At 50.1% G+C, this 25,099-nt stretch overlaps 1 protein-coding gene across 3 annotated transcripts in view; it reads right to left on the bottom strand.

Annotated features, from left to right (window-relative positions):
- The window catches only part of LINGO1 (leucine rich repeat and Ig domain containing 1), a 164,470-nt gene that overhangs the window by 63,634 nt on the left and 75,737 nt on the right, over positions 1-25,099 (bottom strand). For 2 of the 3 annotated variants that reach the window (XM_075099929.1, XM_075099926.1), the window contains one exon: positions 1,119-1,204. Coding sequence is in view for 1 of the 3 variants with exons in the window: in XM_075099926.1 (XP_074956027.1) it covers positions 1,119-1,204 (86 nt within the window). In the remaining 2 variants the exon portion in view is untranslated. Of the gene's footprint in view, positions 1-1,118; positions 1,205-6,562; positions 6,734-25,099 lie in introns of all 3 variants that reach the window. The other variant, XM_075099928.1, reaches the window with a different exon arrangement.

Here is a 25,099-nt window from a genome sequence, read left to right as displayed (position 1 = left end):
TGCTCCTTGCTTTGAGCAAAGAACACAATGTAAAAGGGAACTTATATATCTGTGTGCATGTGCCTAAGTGTGAAAAAGCCAGTTCTGCATCACTGTTTTGTTTCCTTTTTCTCTGGAGCCGACATGGGCACAGGAAGCTGCCTCCCAGGCAGTGCCAGGTGAGCCCCTGCAGAGGGGCATCCCAAGCAGAGGTGTCCGTCCTGGTGGCACCTGCAACACCAAGATCACAGCACACCCCACCATCAACAACATCCAATTTGAACAATTCCCGTCCCCAGCTCTGGCATATAAAAGATGCTTGAATCATCCTAATTTTCTTTTCATTAGGAAACTGAATTCTGCTTTTCACAGAGAGATCCCTTTGTTCTCTCCTGAGGACTGACATCCTGGGAAATTGCCTCAGCCCAGTCAGCTCTGATGTTTGCTGTCTCACGCATTGCCTGCATCAAACTGACAGTTCACAGATTTCAGCTGAGGATTTGTATGTACAGTACAAGCTGAAACCTGCTCCCATCTCTTTTAACTGTCCCGGCGAGAATGCTGGAAGGAGGCTGAGTTGTCGGAGAGCACGCAGGCGCCAAGCAACAGTAATAGAGACATCTCAGAAAACACTGCCTTTTGAGGACCCTCTCTCCTGCCCTCTCCTGGAAGATGAAACTACTTTTGCACAGCATTGCCCAGGCTGCAGTGATCAGCTGTCTGTATGGGTTCACTCCGTGCAGGCAGCATTTGCCCCTTGCTGATGCAATAAAAGTTGGATCAAACCCACCTGCCTAAGCAGAGCGCTACAGCCCCACAACAAATCCTCCCTTCTCAACAGTGCCACTGTCCAAATACTCATTTTGGATGCCTCCCCTCCCCTGTGCAGACTTGATGGATTGAACATTTCCTAGCTGTTCCACACACACAGGCAGTGCCTGCCCCACATCCTGGTTGAAAGCTGCATTGCATTACACCCCAGGACAGCTGGGTAGCAGCCCCAGACTACGGGGCAGAAGGCATTCCTAACACACTTAACAGCAGCAGAAACCAGTCCAGTCCTGGACTTGGCACAACAGAGGCATGTGAGTGGCATATGCTCAGCAATATAACAGCACCCGAGCTCATGTGTCACCTACCCAAGTCAGATGAAGGCAGGATGCTGGGGGATCAGATGCCAGGGGCGTGCTGAGCTTCAGCCTCTCCTCTGCTTTCCACTCATGCACTGTGGGTGAAATGTTGTCACAGTTAGGGCTTTAAACCTGGCATTTGAGGCAAGCAGGAGAAAAATTAAAAAGCTGTGAATGCTTTTCTCCTCTCCCTCCCAAAACCAGAGCTCAGCTGAGCTTAATCTTCATCTGAGCTGATATTTAAAAGCTGTAAATCAGGCTGCAACAGACAGAAAAACACAACTACCAAAATTTAGTGGACCCGTTGCTGAAAGGACCAAAATGAACTGCTTAATAGAAGCCGTTTTCTCATGGAAATAGAGCGGGCCTGCACTTAGCAGAGCATTGATCTGCTGACAGCTACCGGGACAGATTTAGGCCAGAGCACTTGGGAATCACTTGCAGTGATCTCAAGACACACATACATGCAAAAGCCCTCAGAAAAATACTGTTGTAAAACAGCGCTGTAGCTGTCTACAAGGCCACAGATAGCACTTGCTGGCCGGCCAGCATGGGTTTGCACCACCCTCAGTAAGCCTCCGTGGGTGGGTGGCAGGGCTGCCAGGGCAGCTTAGACCTAGGCCTTGCTCCTGGCTGCACCCCTATACACCAGCCTTGGCGGATCCAGGTCATGCAGCACAAAAAAGTGGTTCACACAGGACAGGAATTGCAAAACACCACTAAAGCCCAGAGCTGCGAAAGGGTCTCGCAGCTCAGGACCCCAGCAACAGGGCACAAGGCTTTGGCTGACTGACACTGCATCCCATGGACCTGGAGTGTTTGGGGGTCCTCCCATAGATGTACTGGGATTTGGAGATACTATAGCCAGAGACAACCCAAAACATTGCCCAGAGCAAAGCACCATCACACCTCCCCATGGTGTGGGGCCCTGCCAGATACCAGGAGCTCCAGTCCAGCCAAGGAGTGCATAGGGACAGAGGCCCTGTCCCTCCCTGCCCTACTGCAGCCTCACCCTGTGCTGCCGTTCTGACAGGTAGGGGATGCTCCCTAAACCCAAGTTGGGCAAGCTGACCCCTCTCTACCTGCCCCAAACATGGGAGGCAGCACAGCCTGGTCAGGCTGCCAGCACCAGAGTGCCCAAATCAACTACATCCTAGCCCCAGGCTCACCTCCCTGCTGCTGCCACAGTTGAAGTAACATGCTGGAGAGGGGGCAGTGCAGGTACCACAGCTGTGACACTCCTGCCACGTGTGGAAAGGATTGTTCCCTTATTTACCTTTTCTCCTGCCAGAAATTATTTTCCATCACAATTTTCACTGCTTTGGGGAGCAAGGTCAAGGCAAGGGGGGTATATTCCTTGGTTTTTTGGAATTAAAAAAGTATTTCTCTAAATCCTGAGTAGCTCCACAAGCAGGGGGGCACAGAGGAGCCTTGGGAGACATGAGTGCTACTGGAGGGGCCCCAGCTCCACTGCAGGTCTCTGCCTGCCCTTCCCAGCACAGGGGCACAGCACTGGGCTGGCCAGAAGCCTCTTGCCTGCCCACTAGCTTTTCCAAAGCAGTTACCAGAGATAACCCAAAGACACCCAAGGAAAGCAAAAACATCTAATTTCCAGAGGTGTTGAGTGCCCTTAGCACTTACTGGCTTCAATCCGGGGTGCTCACTGCTCCCAGTCCTTGGTTAATTCTCACCATCACAGAGTCCCCACAACAGCAGCAGAGAAACTGATGACTTGGAGGACACATGGGGCAGAGAGGACACAGGCGAGATGGGATGCAGTGCTTTCTCTCCTGCCCAGCCACCTGAGCCAGCCCACCTTATGCACATAGCTCCTGCACAGACTGGATCTATGATATCAATTAATAGTTCATTTTTTGTTGTGGGGTTTTTTATTCCCATTATTGACTACATCTCCTTATGAACTCATATACTTAGCAGATCTTACGATAATCTCAAAAGCTACCAAAACAAACTTTCCATGTGAAAACTAGGAGCAAACCAATGCCTCTGCTTTAAGGGAACACAACGTGCCCAACCATGCTTCAGAGGACATCTGAGGTCCTAACATTGCTCATGAGCCTGCAGAAAGCATTGAAAAATGGGAAACAATTTATTTGGTGTATTTATTTATTTTTGCTTTCACACATGACTTATTTTAAAAGACTAAAAACATGTTTATGGATTTAACATTTAAATGGATCAAAATCTGTTTAGCTGGGAAGGAAAACAGCTCTCCCTCCCCAAACTTCTTGTGGGCTGAGACCTGCTTTTTCAATCTTCCACCTACAGCAAATATTTCAAATCCCCTTTTAAGATGAAGGGCTGTTTCTGGGGACAGATTGGGGAGGGGACCTGGGCAGGGGCTGTTCCACTGCTCTCCTCCCTCATTGCGCCAAGCACCCCTTACCCAGAGAGTCAGGGACACCTGGGCAGAGGGGTCAACTGAGAGACAGGGGACAATAAAGGCATCTGTGTGTGGGGAGAGCATCCAGGGTGGATAGAAAAAAAATGAGAAGCCTTCCTTCTCCTCCATCAGCAGCTTTCACAAGGAGGATCAATGCAGCCCACTGTAACTACACCATTGTTCCATTTTTAATTAATGAAAGAAAAAACTAATCATTGAATTAAACTTCTCATTACTCCAGCTGAATACCCACTAAGTAAATTTAATTACTGTATGAATTGGGTTTCTCCCTGCCTGTTTCATTAGCTACTGATAAAGGTGAAGGGGGGGGAAAAGGAGAGGGAGAGATGAAAACAGAGAAAGAGAATGGAAGATGGGAATAATAAATGCAAAAACAGAGGTAAGTGACTCAGCAGGTTTCAGGGTCTTCCAGTTAAGGGCCTGGGAAAGACCCTTTCACCTCTCCCAAACCAGGCTGGAGGGATTCCTTGTGGGATAAACCCCCTTCCTCCAACCCACCTCCCACCCATGGACAACCACAATCTTCCAGGCCCACATCATGCATAGGAACATACAGCCCCACAAGCTCTGCCTCTGTGCATCTACCCCACATCCCAGAGGCTGGTCCCTGCTCTAAGCACCCAGAACCTGAGCTGTGCTCTGGCACGGGCATACCACAAGGACCTGTTGGCATGGAGGCCACAGGGATGAAAGTCCTACCACTGCCACCTGCACACCCTAGGTTCACAACCACCTGCAAAACAGCAGACAGAGGCTTGGGCACAACTGGCTCCCCTCCAAATAAAGGCAGACACTGGTTTCATATCTGCAAAAACCCTTGATCCCTTCTGATCACATAGCTCTGAACAGCCAATTTTTGCCTCTGCAACAAAGGCAGCAACCCTGTAACGCTTCAGCAGGGAGCTAGTGCTGACAAAAGCATGGGGAGCACACAAGAATGGATATCAAACACCTGCTGTCCCCACCACATACTGAGACACCTGCCTGGTACTCTTTGTATCTTAAGCCTTTCTGCTGGAGTGAGAGTCCTGTATGCCCAGGCTGCTGGGAGCCAGGGACATGCCAGCAGCACACTCCTCCTAGGAAATCAGTGGAGGGTGCATTCCTGCTGCACAGATTTTGTTTGTGTCATGATTTTGGGTCTCTCCTACTCTCCCACTACAATTCAGCCCTTCATTCCTCCTTCCTGATGAAGGGCATGAGCCATCACAGGGCAGTTACAGCCTCACACCAGGGAGGATTCTGGCAGCCCCCACCAAGCACAGCAATCTCCCTTCCAGCACACCTCTACATCCAGCAGTTCTGCAATATGGCAGTTGATAAGGTCACATCTGGGATAAACTGGGAGTGAAGAGGGTATAGTAAATGTAAAGTGCATCCTCTTTCTCTAATTAGGTAGCTTCAGCTTTCAGCTGAGAGCATGGTGGAAGGGCTACCTAGGCACTCATAGTGATAGGATTTGACATGTATAGTCAGACCATCTCCTTCTTGTCATTAAGGGGCCAAGAGGAGCCCATGCAGGCTTCTTCTGCAGCCCCATGCATAGGGTCTTGTTCACTGCAAGGCAGTGTCCCTCTGCCTTGAATCAGCAGCTTGTGGCCCTCACAGTGCCCAACTGCTGCTCTCCTGCAAGCCAGAGTGCTGCTGGGCGATGGCATTTCTCCCTCATTCCCATGACTTTGCTACACCTGCTGACCCCAAACCAAGCTGGCATGTGTTTGAACCCTTCACCTCCATGCTTTGGCCATGCCACCTTCCCCCCTTGCTGCTTCCCCTTTCCCACTCTCCTCCCTCCCCACCCCAGCAGACTCCTGTTTCTCCACAGGTTTCTCCCACACAGACCGGCTGCAAACACTTTCCAGGCAGACCAGTAGGTGCCTTCAGTGTCACATTGATCCCCCCTTAAACTGGACTTTCTCAAACAGTGGACAGGGAAAGCATTGAGATAACAGGCACAGATGCTGCGGGGAGCTAATGGGGCTGGGTGAGACCTGCCATGCTCCTGCGGCACCCAGCAGCAGCCAAGCACAGGTCTGGGCACCTGTGCCAGTGGCCACCACCACAGCCTTCGGGCTCCGTCCTGTTCCCAGGAGGATGCTGACTCCCAGGTGGACTCAGCACAGCATACTGTCCTCACAGGCACAAGCTTTCTGCTGTAGCTAAAATTAGCTCCCACAGAGTCTCTCTTGCCATCCCTGAAGTCATTGGTACAACATGTTCTGCCACCACAGGCTCTTCCCAAGATCTCACTCAAAAAACCCAACGATGCATAGTACGTGCCTCGCAGCTCCGACTCCCTCACACAAAGAAAATAACCCCGCAGGTTTTGCAGTCACCACCTCCTCACTCTGTGCTGTGCTGCTGAGGGCAAGGGTCCCTCCTCCTGCCTGCCGGGGCTGCCCAAACTCCCTGGTGTAACACCCATTCCTCCAGCTTTCAACCCTGACAGCAACCTATTTTGAGGATTTGGGCTGAAATAACAGGGGGGTTGTTTGCTTTTTTTTGTTTTAGTGGCCAAACTGAGAAAAGTAAGTAAATCAGGCTGACCAAAAGTTTATTTTTCTTTGCCAAATTTTAAAACCCTAGTGATAATCTGGGGATGAACGAAATATTTTGTTTGGTGTGAAGTGAAGCTTTCGTTTTGTTTGTAGGTGGCTTCCCCCCCCCCACACTGAAAAAACCTAGAAAAAATTCAAAATGAAATGTCATCTCGAAACAGATGGCTGAAAGGTTTCATTTTGAAAATGTCAAAATGAAACTTTTCAGTGTTTCACTTTTTTCCCCAGCCAAAACCACTTGCTAAATACAACCTGAATTCGTGAGCTGTTTCTGTTGACTGAAACCTGAATTATTCGGTGCATAAGCTGTTCATGCAAAACCTTTTTTGCAGGCCCGCGTACGCACTGCACACTGTGCATCCTGCTGCGGCAGGGAGATGCATGTGGAGCAAATGGGAAAGCAAACCCTGTAGCATGTTATTCTCCAGAGAAGTGGCACAGGAAAGGAAAGCAAAAGCCCAGGGACTCACCGAGGCAGCAGACCTATGCAGCTTCGTTTCAGGTGCTGGAGAGGCTTCCTGTGCAGCGGAGGGAGAGGGGCGTGCTGCAGCCCCAGGTGGGAAGCACAGGGGGGTCCTGCCTGTCTCATGGGACCCAACGTGGAGTAGTGAGGCACCTCGCTCAGCCCTGGACACACAGCCCTGCAAGACAGGAGGATGGGGAGAGTGAGAGAAGGTGCTGGAGGGAGAAACATCCAATCTCGGCAGAAAAGGAGGGAGGTTTTGGGGTCCAAGGCTGAGCACAGTTAAGGGATCAGGACAAGGTGGTGACAGCAAGCAGCTGCTGGTGTTAAGTCTGTTCCCAGACACCACACTGCCCCATGCAACAGTCTTCATCTCTTGCCCTGCGCTCAAGGTGCACTTGCTCATCTGCTCGCTAGCACAGGGCTTTCTGTGCCAGTGGCCACACAAGAGATAAGCAGGAGGACTCCTGAAGTATCACACTAGCAGCAAACCCAAGCTGAGGGACCTGCCCTGCTGGAGAGCCCATCCAGGAGGGTTTGCTCACTCCCTCCCACCCACAGCCACCATTGCAGCTAGCTCACACTACAGCAGCCCTGGCAAACAGTCATTGAGGAATGCTTTGCCCACCTGACTTCTCTTGCTCAAGGAGGGATGACGTTCATCCCAGAGCTGGCTAAAATCAGATCCCAGGGATGAGCTCTAACTCCCAGCTGGTAACCAGCTCAGGGCTGATCAGATCTTACCAGCAGCAAACCCCATGACCCCTCTTCTATTCCCCAAGGCCATGGGAGGGTGGTTCTGGGTGCTAGCCCCTAATATTGCCTTGTGCCAGGATCACAGCCAAGCCACTCCATCCCTACAGCACAAAGCCTATCCCCCAGCTGGGTGTCTAGGTGACAGGTGATGCTGGAGGACAATGAGTCTGTTGAACGACACACACAAGGCTCCCACCTTCAGCAAGCAAGAATCAGGTTTTGATTCCAAAGTTCACAGTCCACACGTTCTCAAGCATGAACAAGGTCCATCAGCCCCCAATTCCACCTTGAATTCAGGGCCTCAACACACAGGAAGGAAATGGAAGTATTTTAAGTTTGCTTTAACCCTTCCTTCTCTTCCTCTCCCAGACTACCCCTTGGTGCTGACCCAAGACTCTGCATTTCCTTGCCAAGCACTGACTCCTATCGCTCCCTGAAGAGCTGCAGGATTCCTGGAGTGCACTGGCAACGTGCAGCAGAGAGGAACAACATGGGTCAGATCCAAGAGGATGTTCTCAAAAAACACCTCAAACCTTTAATCCAACCCAAAGTCATGGTTATAAAAATCACGTTTATGTTCCACGCAAAGCCAGATAAGGAAACCACATGCCACAAAATCCTGTGAAAACAAGCCAACACCAAACCCAAAATCCACAAATCAGGTAACATAGTTCAGGTTAGAAACCTAATTTTATTTTCTTTTCCCTTTTTCCTCTGGTTCAGTTCATGGGCAGCAGCACTGAGATACCGCAGGAGCATTACCCTTCCAGCGTGAGCACACACCACAAAATGCTGAGGCTGGTTTCAGAAAACCTGTTTTTGCGTGATCACTAGCCCGATTGCTAGATGAAAGAGGATTAGATGAAGCTTAGACTAAGCATCTCAACATTATCAAGCTGTAAGATGATGCTCAGCCATTGCTACTGCTAAGGTAACATGGAGACAGATTTATCTGCTAAGAGAGAAAATCTTACTTCAGAGAGCCCTCCTTGGCACAAAGAAGGGTATTCGCCAGGTCCTCAGTAGGAGGCTATGTGTCCACAGGGCCGGCAGACCTGGCTGCCTGCAGACAGGAGTCTGCCGGATGGAGTCACATGGAATAAGAAGCAGACTTGCTCCAAACTCAAACCTCCTCCCAAGTTCAGGGGGTGGCAATCGGAAATTAAGCCCATCTGTTCCTAAAACATTGCACTAGTGGAGAGGTGAGGAGGCTGAAAATCTGAGCTCTAAAGCACTAGAGAGACAGAGCCAGCAAGCTGGACATCAGGGAAGGGATGGTATGTCTCAGGCTCACCACTGCAATGAGTTTGGAGATCTCAGTCCAGACCTCAATTAAATCTCTTGAGCAAGACAGCTGCAGCAGCACATGTATCCCCTACATTAGCGCACCCCAGCAGGGATGACAGAAGGCAGTCAGGGCTCTCCCGCACGGATATGCTGCATGGGGTGCAGGTGAGGGAAGGGAAACTGAGGCAGACACAAATCATGCAAGGGACTGGCAGGCAGGTGGTGACAGGCAAGCTCTGGAGCTACTGCAGCCAAACTGACCAGTAAGCCAGGCAGCTGCAGCAATCACAGCCCTAGCAAACTTGCCTTTTCACATGGAACAGTGTTTCAGAAAAGAATATTAAGTGATCAGTCAGCATTAAAACCAAACAGTTTTGATGTGTTTAAAAGAAAATGTCTCCCTTTTTTCCTCCCTGAGCCTAATTTTTTTTCTACCCAAAATGCAAACAAACTCTGCTGTCATGCCCAAACACTTTGCATTTCTGCCACATTCATTCAGATAAATCATTCAGAACCAAACCAAACCTTCACGTTTTCCCCTTCTCCCTTGAAGGAATGGTACTAAACCACCCAGCAAGCCTAGAAATCCTTTTTTCTTGCCTGGTTCTTGCTAAAAGCCAGGACAGCACAGTGTTGGCTGGGAGCAGAGGCGTGGGAGGTAGCAGCCAGGTGGGATTTGGAGGTTCTGCCTACAAAGCATCTCTTGGTGCCAGGACATTCAAAAAAGGCAATTTTTCCACAGCCTTTATCCTCGAGAGATGGAAATAACAAGGGAGAAGAAAGGGATCAGGCATAGGGAGACAGGGAGATTTAGGAGCACGTCCTGGACTACTTGGGGTACCTAGGGCCAGGCCAGCAAATGAGGCAAGATGGCTACAAGGAGGCACATCCAGCATCAGGAACAGGGCAAGAGTACCTGGTCCCTCACGTTTGCAAGTAGAAACTCAGATTTAGCAAAGAGTATTTATGAATATTGAGGGGAAAAAAAAAAAGCCATGCCACAGGGAATAACAGGGCTTTCTTGTGGCTGGCAGCTGAACAGAATAAATCTATCCACTGGGCATAAATTGTTTAAGCAAAAAATCCTTCTCAACTAGAATATTTTGCAAGAAAAATAGCAACAAAAAAGGAAAGAAAGCTCTGAACCCTCATTTCTCTCCAAGGTCAGAGCTGTTATTCTTTTTTACAAAAGAGTAAAAAACCCACACCTTTCACTAGTAAGTTTAGCCAAAAGAAATGAAACATTTGGGAAGTGAGTGCATTACTGCCTGGACTGATCTTCCTGGCTGGATTAGGCTAAATATCTCTATTTAACAGTTATCTTTGAAAAACAAGTCATCGGGAGGCTTAGTCTTGGGGCAGAGGGGCAGTCTGGTACCAACAGGGAGGAGCAAGGTGCTTCAGTGACCAGCTTGGTGCCTGCTCAGGTGGGGATGGAGCAGACCCCAGAGCCATGCAGGGAGCCCTGCTGCATCTCTGACCCCAGGGGCAGGATCCTGCTGCTGTTCCTTGTCGACTCCTGCCCTTACCCCAAGCGCAGAGGTCACAGAGGCACCAGCCCCTCCTGTCATCCCCAGGAGCAGATCGGGCTGTGACACACAGCAGGGATGGGACAGAGGCACCCAGAGTAAGGGAGACATCAGCTACTGGTGCTACAGCAGTCAAGGAGAGCAGCCTTGTGTCAGAACAAAGGATCTAGAGCATCTTCAGTTACTATGCAGAGGCTGTGCTAAGGTTGCTGCTTTAGTGCACTGCAGGCACTAAATTAAGGGGACATTTACAACCCACAATGCAGAGAAGCAGCTGTTAAAGGTGGTCACGGTGAGTGACTTCACCTCTGGGTGAAAGGCTCCACAAAGTCTCAGCCTTGAGGGGTCAAGACGCGAAAACAAGTCCTTCCTTCCACCTACTACCCTGCAGGACAGGGCCAGGACATCTCCTGGCACCTGGGGCAACTGGGGACCAGGGGACCAGTACCAACCTGCTCTGCTCAGTCTGAGACCTGCCCTATTTGCAGGGGTTGCAAAGTCCATGGAATATTGAAGTTTGGACCAGTTAGCAGAATCCTAGTGTGAAAAAATGCACCACCTCCACCAGAACAGCACTCAGTAAACCCAAGGGATCTGTTCCCCAGAAATGAACCTCCCCCAGACCAAGCCTTGCCAGGGCTACACACAGCACAACCAGCAAGGCAGTTGTCTAAAGCATCAAGCAGTTCCTGGTAGCAAAACAAGCCGTGATATCTGCTAGGCCTTTTTCACTACCCATGAAAGCCAAGTTGGCTGCAGGTGCCAAGAAGGGGATCATACAGGGTAACAACTCCTGTGGCTTCTCCTGGGAACATCCAGCACTACCCCCTTCCTCCTACTACACCCATGCCAAGCCCAGCTCACCAGGGCTTTCCACCCAGCACTGCTCCTTCCTCCTCCTTGCCCGGCAGGAACAGCCAACTTTAGCGCTGTCCAAAACCCAGCATGTCTGCATGGATGAGCCAGCCATGCCCTGCACTCTCCCTCTTCCCCAGTGCCATGGCAGTGCCCAGCTCACTTGCTAATGAGTGACGCCAGGACCTTTTCCTTGAGGGTCCAGGGGTGAGCCATGCTGCATTGGAACCATTGGAATAATCTCCTCAGTGAAGTGGTTGACTCTGCCACGTTGGACACCTTTAAGAGTCATCTGGACAGGGTGCTGGGCCATCTTGTTTAGACTAGGCTCTTCCTAGAAAGGTTGGACTAGATGATCCCTGAGGTCCCTTCCAACCTGTGATTCTGTGCATTGAACCATGCAGAGAAGGGTATGGCTCTTGGTGGGAGCTGGCATAGACCTATCCCAGCCCAAGGCACTGAGCCCAGAGGCAGTCACCTCCTGGAAGTGACCAAGGGGAAGCCAAGGAAGACAAGGCAAGAACAGAGATGAGCCTACACACATAGAAGATGAGGAGAAAGGGATAACTCTGCTTCAGCCAACACAAAGGCAGGAGGGTGCACTGAGAGGGGATCCCGAGATCACAGTGCACTGTGCTGACCAGCACATGCATCAGCTTTTGTCAATAACTCAGCATGTTGGGTCATGAGCGCAACTGCAGAGGGGCTGCGACAGGAGGGGGCATTTCTACCTGAGCAGAAGGAACAGCAGCGATGGGTGGGAGGTCACCCCTGAAGAGGACTGCAGCACTGCGGGGTGCTGGGTACCAGGGAGACTGGCCCACTCACTGGAAAGCACATATGGCATCATGCTCATATCCCTGCAGCTTATAGATTCTTTTGAGAAAGTGAACTCAATAAATTAACACCCAAACCCCTCCAAACCCAGGGTGTTTCCTGCCTGTAGGAATTTACAGCACTGTAACCGCCTCCTGCAGTGTGAGCCATTTGCTTGGAGGTACCATGTATTAGAGATATTTGAACACTCAGTCACTGGTACGAGCCCAGGGCAGTGTCCATGATCCCTCCTGCAAACAGACTGCTTTGCCCCATACAGCCCCCTGCTAGAGCAGGGTGCCATCAACAGCACCAGCCAGCCTGGGTGCTCCAGGAGCACCCTTACTCAAAGGATTGCTCCAAATGCCCCAGCTAGGAACAGATGGCTGCTCCTCTGCAGCTTCACAGAGACCTCTCCTACCTGCCAGCAGAGCCAAGACCCTGTAGCTCCTGTGTCTGGGAACCATGTGCTTGAGTGTACCCAGAGTTACTGCCTTGACAAAGGAATCAGCAGGGGACAATTTCTGGCTTCTCTTGCAGAGCAGGTCAGACCTCTGCAGGCCAGAGGTCTCCTTTGGCCTTTAAACATGCAAGAGGTGGAATTCAGAGGTCTTGAACTTCTCTGAAAGATCAGTCCTGAGCTTGGAGGGCTGCCCAGAGCAAGGGATCCTGCTGTCTCAACCCAAAGCCAGGTAAGCATATCACATGGTGAGCATCCAATGAGCCATGGGGAAGCCAAAGTCCCAGCCAAGGCCAGTTACAGGAATAGAACTGGCTCAGACTGAGAAATGTAACTTTCCATATCTTTGCAACCAGCCAGCCATCCTGCAGGCCGGCTGGCTGCGTGTTGGTGCACCTTCAATCCATTTCTGTGTCCTGATAACACCAATGCTTCACAAGACTAGCCCAGGAAGGCTTGGGAGAGTTATTATCCAAAGCCAGGTGGCTGGACTTGGCCCAAATCTTAGGCAAGTGATTAAAATGATTGGCGTTTTTTTGGAGGGAAAGCTGTTGTGCTGTACCTGCCACATATCTTCAGAAAACTATTAACTGTACAATCATGAAACTGGACACACCTATAAGGCTACGCAAGCACACAAGTGCTTGCAGGCAGGTGAAGCTCATCTTCACTTACAGCCCTGGGACCAGCCACCCCCTTCAGGCTCCAAAAATGGGGTGCTTTGGCCAAGATGCTCCTCTTGAGCATTCTATTACCTCACCCAGGCAGCTCTCACTGCAGGATCAGGGATGGGATACCCAGTCATGGGGATAAGTGCTGAATTGCTGGTCTGCATGTCCATGATTTGGATGAATTTCACCCCATGGATTATGCGATGAGTCTATTCTGGCTGGGAACAGATTGTCACAAAAGTGCCTTTGCTTAGGATCTGGATTCAGGTCCCATCCAGGCCCCTCTGCTCCCACAGTAAGACTGCCAGCCAAGAAGAAAATACCATTCTTCGCCTTTGACTACATACAGTAAAAATCAAGTTTCTTTTTCAGAGCAAAGGAAACTAAAGGCAGCAACATTTTCAGGTAAGCAGAGAACAAGAGCAGCTACTGAATAACACCAAGCAGATCCCCAGGGTATCTCCCAACCCCACCATCCCCCATGTCCTCCCTACCTCTCCATCATCCCTGCCAGTGCTGCCCCATGCTGGGACAAGGGATGCTTTCCCAGGCAGGGCATAAAGATCAGGGGTTGCCATTCCCAGGCACATCAGAGTCTCAGGCCAGCTTTCTGCACACCAGAGTACGAGACATCCTACTCTCTCCCTTCTGGGTTCAATGCAAGAACCCAAAACTCAGCTGTCAGTCCATTACAGATTAAGGGAGTGAACATAAAGACAGGCCCTGCCTGTTTGATGAACCAGCACAGCCCCAACAGCCTGCACCTACTTGCTTCATTTTGACCACACTGACCCAAGGACTGGCCACTGAGGATTTACAGATTGGGGACTTTGTGTGGCCTCAGGGTTATTTTGCATGTCCTTGCCCCTGAAGAGCGCAATATTAGGAAACTCTGGGGAACTGAGGGAGGTCATCCAGTTTTGTCCTGTACAAAATCAACTCATGCCAAATGCTCGGCTGAGGCACCAGCATGGAAGCTGCCAAACTTGCTGCACTGTGAAGTTGAACTGTGCTTAGATTGGGGATCCCAAACAGGGTAAAATCTGCATTGAATACCTATTATTCTAACATCTCCCCATCTGTCCACTTCCCTTACATGCCTCTAACTGCAGTGTTCCAGAGCTGCCTGATATCAATGACACTTTAATTTCATCATTCCCAACTTATTTAGAGCAATTATGAGGCAATAAGCACACACCAGGGGCCAGGATGCACTTGAATAGCATCCAAGGGTTACCACAGTATTGCAGGAGGCCTTCAGATGGAATTATCAGTCTGCAAAAATCTTAAATAAAAAGGGAGGCAATCCTCAAAGGAAGGATATGGTTCTTCTTGGTCCTATAGGTCCCTTTTTAATTGCAAATCAGCTGACAGAAATATGAAGACATGATATTCCTTATTTAGTTAGTGAAGAGACAGCATCTCAGGTTGGAAGACAAAGATGGACTCTCTGCCTGGGCATCTGGCTGGAGAAGTGATCGGGGGAGCAAGGCAGGGACTGCTGTGAGGTTGATTACCTAATCCCACTGCAGGCAAGCAAGTTTTGCCATTCACTTTTCTGGAAGGAGAGGTAAAAAAACTAAGCAGTTTTGGAAGTCCTACCCAGAAGGGTAAAGCAACAAGTAAGCTGCTTCTCCCTAGTGATTTCTGCTGGTTGGTAGGAGCACTGCACAAAGCAAATGCCACCAAGAAAGCTACCAAAAAAAGCCAGCCAGCCTGCAGCCTGGCTTCCCAACGTCCCCATTTCATGCAAGGCAGGTGAAGTGCCAAAGGAAGGGACAGCTCCTCACTTCTGATTTAGCCACATGCCCACACTACTCCTGCACAGGCTTTTTAAATGCCTGCCTGCGTGAGAAAAGCAATGGCCTATTTTTTTCTGAGCAGCTTAGTACAGCCGCCACCTCAGAGCACAATGCACACAGGTCTTATTTAGGATGCTTCAGTCCAGAGGGACTTTGGGAACAGACTGTGGAAAGAGAAGACTGAGTGGGCAACCTGAGTCACTTCATTGCTTACAGAAGTGTACACAAGCATCTTCCATTTGAGCAAAACTCAGCAAGCTCCCATTGACTCTGGGGACTGGAGGAAAGTGCACCTTCTCTAGCATACTCCACTGATGCAGAATAACTGCACACCACATTTCTCATCCAGGCTTACCAAAAGAGGGATCATCTCCCACAGCTATGATCCAAACCTCTAATCCTGGCAATTCCTCCATAGCACAGGAGCTGAGAGCTGCTCTAATCTGCTCTGATGGGTGAGGGCTGTGGAGGAGATTAGCTTCCTCCCAAGAAGGAGAAAGCAGAGCAAGACGTGTGAAGGAAGAGGTGCATGTGCATGCATGTACGTGCCCTGAAGAGAAATTATTACAGCTGGCTGCAAAACTCAGCTCTGAACTCATTGCCAAAGAGCCTGACTCATGCAGAAAAATCAGCTCAGCACCAACCACCACGTGTGGGAAAACAAGGAGATAAGCACAGGAGTTACAGGGGACTCCAGTCGAGACTCAAAATAGACTTGGCCTTTACTTTGAGGAAGTCACTTTAAGCTGTCAAACAAAGGCCTCTGTGCAAAGATCCCCATATGCTGGGGTTCAGAAGGATCACTACAAGGCAAGGACATGCCCTGCCATGGGGGGCCCCTTGCCCCTCTCCTCATTAATGCTGGTACAAGGTGCTGGTTTGTGCCCCCAAAACACAAAGCCTCTGCTCATCTACCGCACAGCCCAGGTCACACAGGACCTGAGTTGTCCTTCCAATGAACCTCTATCCTCATCTAGGACAGGACAGCCACTCTCCCAGTCCCACCTTTCTGTTAAGGCTAGTCACAACAGCGCCACACAATGTCAACAGCAAGATGCCTGCTGGGGGTTCAGATGCCCTGAACCAGCTCAGAAAAAAGCCCTAGTCGTTACAGCTGCAAGATGCTAATGACTCCTGGTTGCTGCACCACAGTGATCAACAGCACTTTCACCTCTCTCCATCAGGGTATTTATTTTCCACAAGGTAAAAGCCACAAAGTGGCATCCAGCACAGGAGATGTTATTTCACAGGACTTGAGATACCATCAGCAACCACATGCACAGCAAGTCCCTGGGACAGCAGGGAGGGGCATTCATGGGAAATATGGAAAATGCCCAACTATGAACTGCTAATAAGACATTTTCAAATGCCACCAAGTTGTGATCTATTGATCTCTCACCAGAAGCTTGACTCTTTCTGTGTAATATTAATCTATGTCACACATTATGGGAACTGCAGACTGAATGAGTGCCATTACACTAAAATTAGGTACTACAATTATTAACTGCTAGGGACCCAAACCAGCAAGGTGCTAAGGAACCAATCCAGAATAACAGCGACTTAACAACCTGCTGGGAGCAGCCATGCACATGTAAGCTCAAGCACTTTGGTGCAGTGGTGTGGGACAGGGTCACGAGGCTCACCACAGAGCAGGTTCTGCCCAGGAAAAGTCTGAAAGAAGCCAGTGTGGGTGCAGCTAGGAACATGAGCTAAGTCCTACCCCGAATCAGGGGAACTCCAGGAAGGAAAGTGTTTTCAACACCATCCAACACACTTCTAAGGCTGGACAATCCCCCCCAAGCCAATGGGGGGCCGTGACACATGGCTAGGGCAGGGTGCTGATGACACCTCCTGGGCTGGCTAAAGCCCTTACGAGCACCTCATGGAGGTCACCCCAAACCTGAGAGCATGATTCTGGTAGGAACTCTAGAAACAACTGGTCTAGCAGAAGGTTTTTGCAAAAGTTGAAAATGCTCCAATGGGACTTTGGCCAAATATTTTAGATCCCTTTTAAAAACAAGGCCAATCCATAGTCACTTCTAACATCCCATTGACTGTTTTTCACTGAGTGATAACAGAGACAAGTTGTCTCCTTTAGACTAGTATATCATGGCTGAGAGCATCAAGAGGGGAAGATGATGGGCTTAGAGAGGAAGAACATCCTTCTTTTGCTCCACTTAGCTGCTAATAGGCATGCCAGAACTCTCTGAATAGCATTACATTAGTGCTGCATAAAAGAAATAAAGCCCTAAAACAACACATTACATATTTACTGAACTCCACATCACAAAAAAGACTGTCCCCGGGACACCACATGAGGACCTGAAATAGCAAAGCCAAGGGTTGTAAAAAGCACCAGGCTGGGCAGACATCCATGGTGCCCATGGCCAGGGTTTGGGTGCACACAAGAGCTAGGCACACAGGGGCACGGCTGCAGGGAGCTGATGTGATAATCGCATTTAACCAAAGGAAGCAGCATAAAACACAGTCTCCTCTGCCAGAAACTTGGGCAAGCCCCAACCAGCGGGCACAGAGTCTGGAGAGAAATCAGCATCCAGATGAAGAATGCAGCATCCAGGGAAAGACCTGCTGCTGTGCCAGTGCATAGCCCTGGCTGCTGCCTGCCTGGCTCCGACCCATGATTTCTCCATGCTCCTTTGTTTTTTCTTCCAGCACTTAAAGATTTTCACTCCTAAGCTCAATGAATTGTCATTTCCAAATGCCTTCTTGCCCACAGGAAAGGGAAATCCAGAAGTGCTGTTTGATATCTTCCAATAACTGTCATTGTGGCACAGGGCTGATATGGAGCCTTCAGCAGTAAATTGTCACGACAGTTTTGGTGGGATGAAATACGTAGGTTTCAAAAGACCTTTTTGTCCCTCTGCTCCCAGCACCTGGCAGGCCTACAGCACATTTTCATAGCTAGGCATATGGCGAGATCACTGGGATCTGCTCTGCCACCACAAAGGGCCATCAATGTACCTTGGCTGGAGAGGTGAGGTCCCCACCAGCCGGTGGCATATGGCAAAGGATGAGCCAACAGATGTGCTGGGACAGAGGTGGAGAACTGGAAGGGGTCAGAAGCAGAGAGGAGGGACTCCTCTCTGTGCTAACACTGGAGAAGTGGAGTCAGTTGGAGAACTTTTGGATGCAAGTTTCCCCCCTGCCCTGAGAACAGACAGATTTGCTAAATCAGCCCAACTTTGCAGGAGATCTTTGCCCCTATTAGCAAGCAGGAGAGGCTCAGCTCCTCCTGCACAGGTGAACTGCCAGAAGGGCACACAGGAAAGCCAGGTGCACATCTGAGTCTAAATGCACCCTTAGCTGCTGGCAATCAGGGATGAGCAGCAGCCCCTTGCACCCTGCGAGACCAAGTGCAGAAGCAAGCACTCTCCAGGAGGTCTGTGGTCCCTGCCTGCCACTGCTGTAACACATGGGGCATAGATCCAGAGCATGACACTGAAACAACCTCAACCAGGTACCTATCTGTCCAGCTCCCTGCTGTTGGGATCATGGCAGGAACCTGCTAGCAAAAGTCAGCTAACACAGAGGCATCTCTCCCTCCACAAAGAGGCTGAAAGCAAAGCCCACTTTCTGAGGACTCCTTCTGGAGGAGGATTTCTCCAATACAGCTTGCAAAGGTGCAACCAATGTGCAAAATCAGAGGAATTGGCATGCCTGGAAAGCTCACCACTGCCTCAAGAGCACAGCTTGAGTCTTAACCCCACAGGAAGGGCCATGCAAGCCACCCACTGCCCTTGCACCTTGGGCACGCAACCAGGGGCCAGCAGTGAGAGGAGATGCAATGCCTCAGAAGTTTTGTGAGTTATTGCGCCACACCAAACAGCTCTGACCTTTTCAATATTCTGTATTTTTATTGGCTGCCTATTTCCCCTCAATCCCCACAGGCTCATTAGATAGTGAGCAGAGCTGAAGGCAACTCAGGCAGCCAATGCCACTGCACAACACTGATAAGGTCAGAAACATTGAGGCTGAGAAAAGCTGCTCTCAGGAGGGCTGTTACAGCAGGACAGGAGCACTACTCAGTTGATACAGGCTGCAGACCAGGACCTGTTTCCCACCATGCAAGCGCACTACAGGCATACCTGCTCCCAACCAGACTGACTGCTGCTGCAAGAGCACCTGCCCATGAAAGCACTCCGCAACAGGCCTGGTACAGATACTTGCAAAAAATACTCTGCAACGCAGGAGGGCACAAGCCAGGGCTGTACTCCTGCACCACAGAGCCCAGCACAGGGGGAGGCTGCAGAAACAGTCACAACTGGTGTGACAGGGAACCCCAAGGCTCCTGCTCAGGTGCAGCCATCTCCCAGAGCCTCTAGCACACTGGGATACGGAAGGCAGCTACCCAAGATGATTACCACCCATCTTTAGTAGATGTAAGAGGAGACTGTCTGGAGTCCAGACCTCCCCTGAGGCATTCAGGGGAGTGAAAGGAAAACAGTCCTGCTAGCAGGCTACAAGCCAGGCAGGCAAACACAGCACAGCTGCTTCACTCACAGCCTTTTGATTAGCCACAGTCCAGCCAGCCCAGCCATTCCGCATGAAATAAGAACACAACACCCCATCCCTAAAGACCTGGCACCCCTCTGTCTGCTCCAAAGAGGAGAAAGACAAGCCCCAGGAGTTAACCTTCCTTCCAGACACAGGCAGGAAACATGAGCCATGCCCTCAGCAAGGCTGCAGATCACAAGCAGGACCACAGGTGGATAACACACATAAACACAGCCTGGCTCTCTATGCTGGTCCTCAACACACACAGAGTCACAAGGACAGCATACTGAGAAAGCCCAACTCCAAAGATACACACTGGGAACCTCAGCCAGGGAGCTGCTAATAGGGAGGTGATAGGAAAGGTGGTGCCTTTCTAGAGCTCAGCTGTCAGCCCTCTACTGTGGGCTCAAAACTCATCAGATGGCTTCAGTAACATGTCCCCTGGAGCATGAGGGTGCAGCAAGGGCTGGCTATTCTTTCAGGTGAATCAGAGGCAGAGGGTGCCCTCCCCAATGGGACATGTGCCCACAGCTCCAAACACAGCAGGCAGAGGTAGGTGCTACAGACAGGTCCATCAACAGCAGCAAGCCAGGTCCACGGGCCCCATTAGCAGCCCAGGCTAGAGCAAAAGGAGGCAAAGGTGCTAAAACATCCACCCACATCAGGGCTCAGGAAAAGAGTAAGGAGGCCAGCCCTGAGCTTAAATATGGCTCCCAGAGCAGTGGTTGAAGAGGGCCAGGTGGAGGCTCCAGGTGGGACTACTTAGGGCAATTAAGGCACTTAAGCAATTAGCTTGCCTCAGAGCAGCTGACCTTTCAATGTCTACCCTCTTCTTCTCCATACGACAGAAGACAACCATATTTTGGCAGCAGCTTGTCTCATGAGAGGGTCTGCATGCCCCCTGAGGAGAGCCATCTGTACCAAGGGCTGGTGGATGGGCTGTGCTGCCTCCAGACAGCCCTGAGCTGCCCCAGTCCTCATACTGGTTTTGACACCATTTCCCAGTACAACCAGCAGTGAAATCAGTGCTGAGAAGCTGTAGGGTGGGAAGTGGGGTTGCTCTGTGATGGCTCCACCTTGTCGAGGCCTGCACTAACTTGTACCCCTCAGCGGGGAGGGCAGTATGGTGGGCCTGGCTGCCCCCCATATCTGGCCCCTTGCTTTTTATTTGTTCATAAATGTTTAAAACCAGGGGAAAAATGTGGTAAATGCTCTTTCCCTATCAATACATAAGGACAGAGTATGTATTGCCAGGGGTACCAGAGGCAGACATGTTGGGCATGGGTAAACGGCACTCAAGGAGCTTCTCCTTTGTTAATATGAAAACACATCCAAAAAACACCGCAACCTGGAGATAAAAGGACAGAAATAAAGAAGCAGCAGCCAGAAAGCAGGGAGGAAGGGGCAGAGCCACCCGTTGAGGGTGAGGATGGTGAAGCCCCTCAGGTTGAACACCAAGGATTAAAAACTGCAACAGTTCGTTTCCGAGAAATGGAAAATATCACAGCTCTGGCAACACATACTCAGATTTTTCTAAAATAATGTTCAATTTTTAGGGTGTTGTTTGTTTTTTTTTAAAAAAAAAGCTGGATCTGGGCAAAGGAGTGCATTGACATTAGTGACAGATGGGATGGAAGAATTTTTGTTTGGAAAAATATCTTCTTTTTAGTTGCACGCATGCAGAAAGGAAAACAACTTAACCCCTCTGGTCCTCCTCCAAGCGTGAGCTGTAACATGGCAGCAAAAAGCTGAATCCCACCAGGCTGCGGGGATGGACCCCTGCCCTTCAGGTCAATAGAGGCCAAAGCTGGAAAGTGCAGAGGCAGGATTTTTCCTCTAAAATAACCCATTTTTCTTCTTCCATGCAAGGCTGCAAAGGCAAACCAGCATTCAGCCCTCCTTGTAAATCCAGGTGTCCTTGCTCAGGAAAGCTGGTGTCATCCTTGCAGCCCAGGCACCACAGGGCCATGGCAATGGCAAGTCCTGGGAGCCACATCATCACCTCCTTCTTGACTCCACTTGGCCAAGACCAACCCTTAGTCATAGAATCATAGAATCGTTAAGGTTGGAAAAGACCCTTAATATCATGGAGTCCAAACGCCAACCTATTACTGCCAAGTCCACAACTAAACCATATCCTCAAGTCCAGGAACCCCAGCAGCCCTTGGACAGCATCGACCACATATTACCTCAGAGCAGGGGTGAGCTTTGCAAGAGCTTTTCTCAGACTGCAGAGACCAGTAGCATTAGAGAGATGAGCACTGGGGAAGATGGGCTTTATCCTGGAAAGCAGAGCCAAGCCAGGAGTTGTGTTTTCCCAGCAAAGTTGTGGAGGAGGGAGGAATGAGAGGCAGGAGAAGGGCCAGGATGAAGAGCAGGGCAGGGGAGAGAAATACAAAGTGTTTGCCCTTGTGGTGAAACTGGCTAGAGATGAACTCCCACCGCTGCTGTTTTGACAGCCCAAACGCACTTGCTCGCACAATATCTCTGTCTTGTTAAAGGTAATTACAGTTCTTCCTGTGTAATGAGATGGTTTTTAAAGGCCATTCAAAAGAAATTTTCTATAATGAGGTTAAGGGTTTTATGGTGTTATACATCAAGGGAGCTGGTAATTGGCTGGATCCAGGCAGCATCCTGAAGCAGGGAGATAGGAGGTTCCATGAATAATAGGCTAGCACAGAGTGCAGAGTCTCCAAAATGTTTTGGTTCTGCAGAGGATGGAGAATAAAAGTAGAGGAAGGAGGGAAGAAAAGAGAAAGGAAAAGACAGATAGTTGGGTGTTGCCAGCTCCTGCAGGACTGGCTTCTTCCATGCTGCTTTGGGTGGGTTTTGGGGAGCTTCACGAGAGAAGGACAAGCATGTGTGTAGGGGGTCCCACAGCGCAGCGTTTCTGCTCTGGTAGGAAACGCCACTCTGCCGGTCAGTGCAGGGTAGCAGCCAGCTTGGTTTCAGGCAGGCAGCAGGGAGAGGGCAGGCAGGGACTGCCTGCACGACATGGCACGGCTGCGAGATCTGCTGATCCAGACTTGCACGCCACCCCCACTCACTCCATCTGGAGAAAGAAAGAGCAGAAGGCTTTGCCTGCACAGGGATCTCCCCACTGCACACGAAGACACAGCTGAGGTGGGTTGAATGCCTTGTGGGTGAGGTGTAAGCTGCTCCTGCCTCTTACTCCCCTCCAACAAGTCCAAGGTCCATCCCTCAGCCTGTGCAGGAAAAGCCCCAGCAGACCTGTCACCCAGCCCTCAGACCAAGCCTTTCCCTGCTGGATCGCTCCTTGTTTATTATTGCTGCTGCTGCTCCTTCCACTCCCTCCAGAAGTCTCTGCTCTTCCAGGGCCACCCAGCAGCAGATCATTATTCCCATGTGTTTAGTGGCAGCTCCTTGGCACTGCTGCCAAAGGCCTGCAGCATTTCTCCATATTTAGAAGAAGCTGGTGGTGGCTGAGACACTGCTGTGGGTGAACAACAGGGAGCCAAGCTCAAAGAGCGGCTATTTTCGTGCCACCCCCAAGCCGCAAACCCCAGGTGCTAGCAACTTCATAGCAAAGCTGCTTCTTTTGGGATCTCCAGCCCACTTGTTCACGCTGAAGAGGCAGGAGTGGCAGCGGAGAAACAAGTACCTGAACTCTGGGAGGCTTAAGTGCTCATCTGATTGAAAAAATCAGCCTTTAGATGCATGGAGGTTCACCCACCACTTGTGCTGGCAGTGCTGAAGGAGTTGGACAAGTGTGCTGGTGATGGCAGGGGAGGGTGCTCTTTGCATTACTCCCACCTCCTCTGCGAGGATTGCTGGCTCAGGTGGTATGGGGGGAATGATTGAACCTCAGCTTCCCTAATAAACCTAAATTTTCCCTCAGCACATCAGCTGAACCTCCTGTGAACTTCAAAAGATGTTTGAGTAGGGGCTTTCTTGTTTGTTTTAGTGTTCCTGAGGGTTATCTGCCCATACCTCTGCTTTATAGTCCATAACTTGCCTTTAGCAACAGCCAAGCCCAAGCTTTTGGATCGTCATCTTGTGGTCTCAGAAGGGCAGTGGAATGTCTTCCTAAGGGACGGACTCACACCAGGACGTGTGGGGCTGGAATTGAAGTCCTTTGAAAACCCGGCACAGCTGGAGGTGGGAATTCACAGGCAAATCCTGCAAAATCCTGAGAGGATGCGACTTCACAGTGCTGCACTGTGGCTGGAGGCACTCCTGCTGCTGTCACCCACAGAGGACACAGTCCTGGGACTCAGACCCCTAATTTGGCTCCATGGCCTTATTTTCATCTGAACTTTCTGGTGCTTTTTGCCCCTATCTATTGCTGCAAATTGCACAACAACTGCTGGACCCTCAGGAAACAGTTTTCAATGGGTGGAACTAACAGCTCCCCCTTGGCTGAGGCAGCCAGCGAAGGCTGGAGCAGGAGGGCCTCTGGTGATCTCATTAGTGGGCACCATGGCCTCACAGGCACCGTGGAAGGTGCATAACAAAGGCTCATGTCTCATTTCTGGAGACGGTGAAACCCCATGTTTGAGCACCTATAAACTCCACATTGAGGAACAAGCCATGCACCAACTTGCATGTCTTGGCACTGAGCAGAGCTCCCTGATTTGGGGCCAGGCAGTGCGAGGCAGGTCTGTGCCACAGATGCAATGCATCTGCTTTTGGGAGTGAGCATGAGCCTGGCCTGGCCTCTCAAACCCCCTCTCTGTCACCGTGCACTGGGGCATGGTAGCTGAACGCTCTTGTACGGCTGCAGCGGGGCTGGGCTGTGGGGCATGGGATGGCAGGAGAGGTGCTTTCCCTTGTACTGCCAGCTTCCTGCTCCTGTCAGCATACAGAATGAAACATTTCCAAAGCCTTGGTTTCAAACAGCACTAAGTGCATTTTGCAAGATGCCACCAGTCGCTAGGTAACATACATTACTTGCCTTATTCTGCCTGAGGAACTGCATTTAATATCCTGCCTATTTATGTTTTTAAAAGACCAATTAAATATTAAAGGCATTTATCAAGGTTTAACGCTGCAGTGAGTGTAACAGCTTGGGTGCTGGTGATGCCAGTGCGTGTGGTTTCAGCAGGGAGATGCAAGGGGAGCCATGGGTTTCTGAGCTTCTCTGCTCTGCACAAAGCCAGCCACGCAGACCGTGGTGGGGATGTGGGAGGCTCAGGAGACTCAAGAGGGGACACTACTGCCCTTTACAGCTCCAAGTCCGTGCTTTGCATGTGAGCTAGGCAGGTGCAGAGAGCTGTAACTCTAAGAGGTGCCGGCTCTCAGGATGCGTCCCCACCCAGGAAGTGAAAGCTTCTAATCATGTACCAAAACCTTTCTCCACTCCACTCCAGTGAAATCACAGCCACCGCCTGAACAGAGCTGGTTTGGGAATTTGTCAGATAAGTGTGTTTTCATCAGTAAATACCAGTTTGTTGAAATTCAAAGCCTTCCAAAAAAGGATCAATTGTGACAAATTACCCATTTCACAAAAATTCTGGAAAAAGGCTCAGAAGGTCAAAATGTCCCATTTTTGACACATTCAAAATGAAAGAAAATCAATTTTTAGGTTAATAAATCTAAGGTAATTTGTAGTTTTGCAAAAAGAACTAGAAATGAAAAGCAACTATCAAAATGTTTTGAAATGATTTTTAAAAAATTCAGTGGAATTAAAAGGGGGTTTTTTTACAATTTTTTTTTTTCTTTTACTGCTATTGGAATTTTACATCTCTGTTCCTGTTGCTGCTGGGAACTCATTTCTTTTCTATTTCAAGAATTGCAGGGGTGAGAAGATGCTTCCTCCGACGGTTCTGGTCTCGCTAGCATGACCTCAGATGGATTATCACTGCTATTGACATTACAACAGATGCCAGAGGC

This window comes from Phalacrocorax aristotelis, chromosome 7 (genome assembly GCF_949628215.1).
Source record: "Phalacrocorax aristotelis chromosome 7, bGulAri2.1, whole genome shotgun sequence".
In the NCBI taxonomy this organism is placed as follows: domain Eukaryota; kingdom Metazoa; phylum Chordata; class Aves; order Suliformes; family Phalacrocoracidae; genus Phalacrocorax; species Phalacrocorax aristotelis.
Note: the sequence above shows the minus strand (reverse complement) of the source record. Positions and strands in the feature narration are given on the sequence as shown.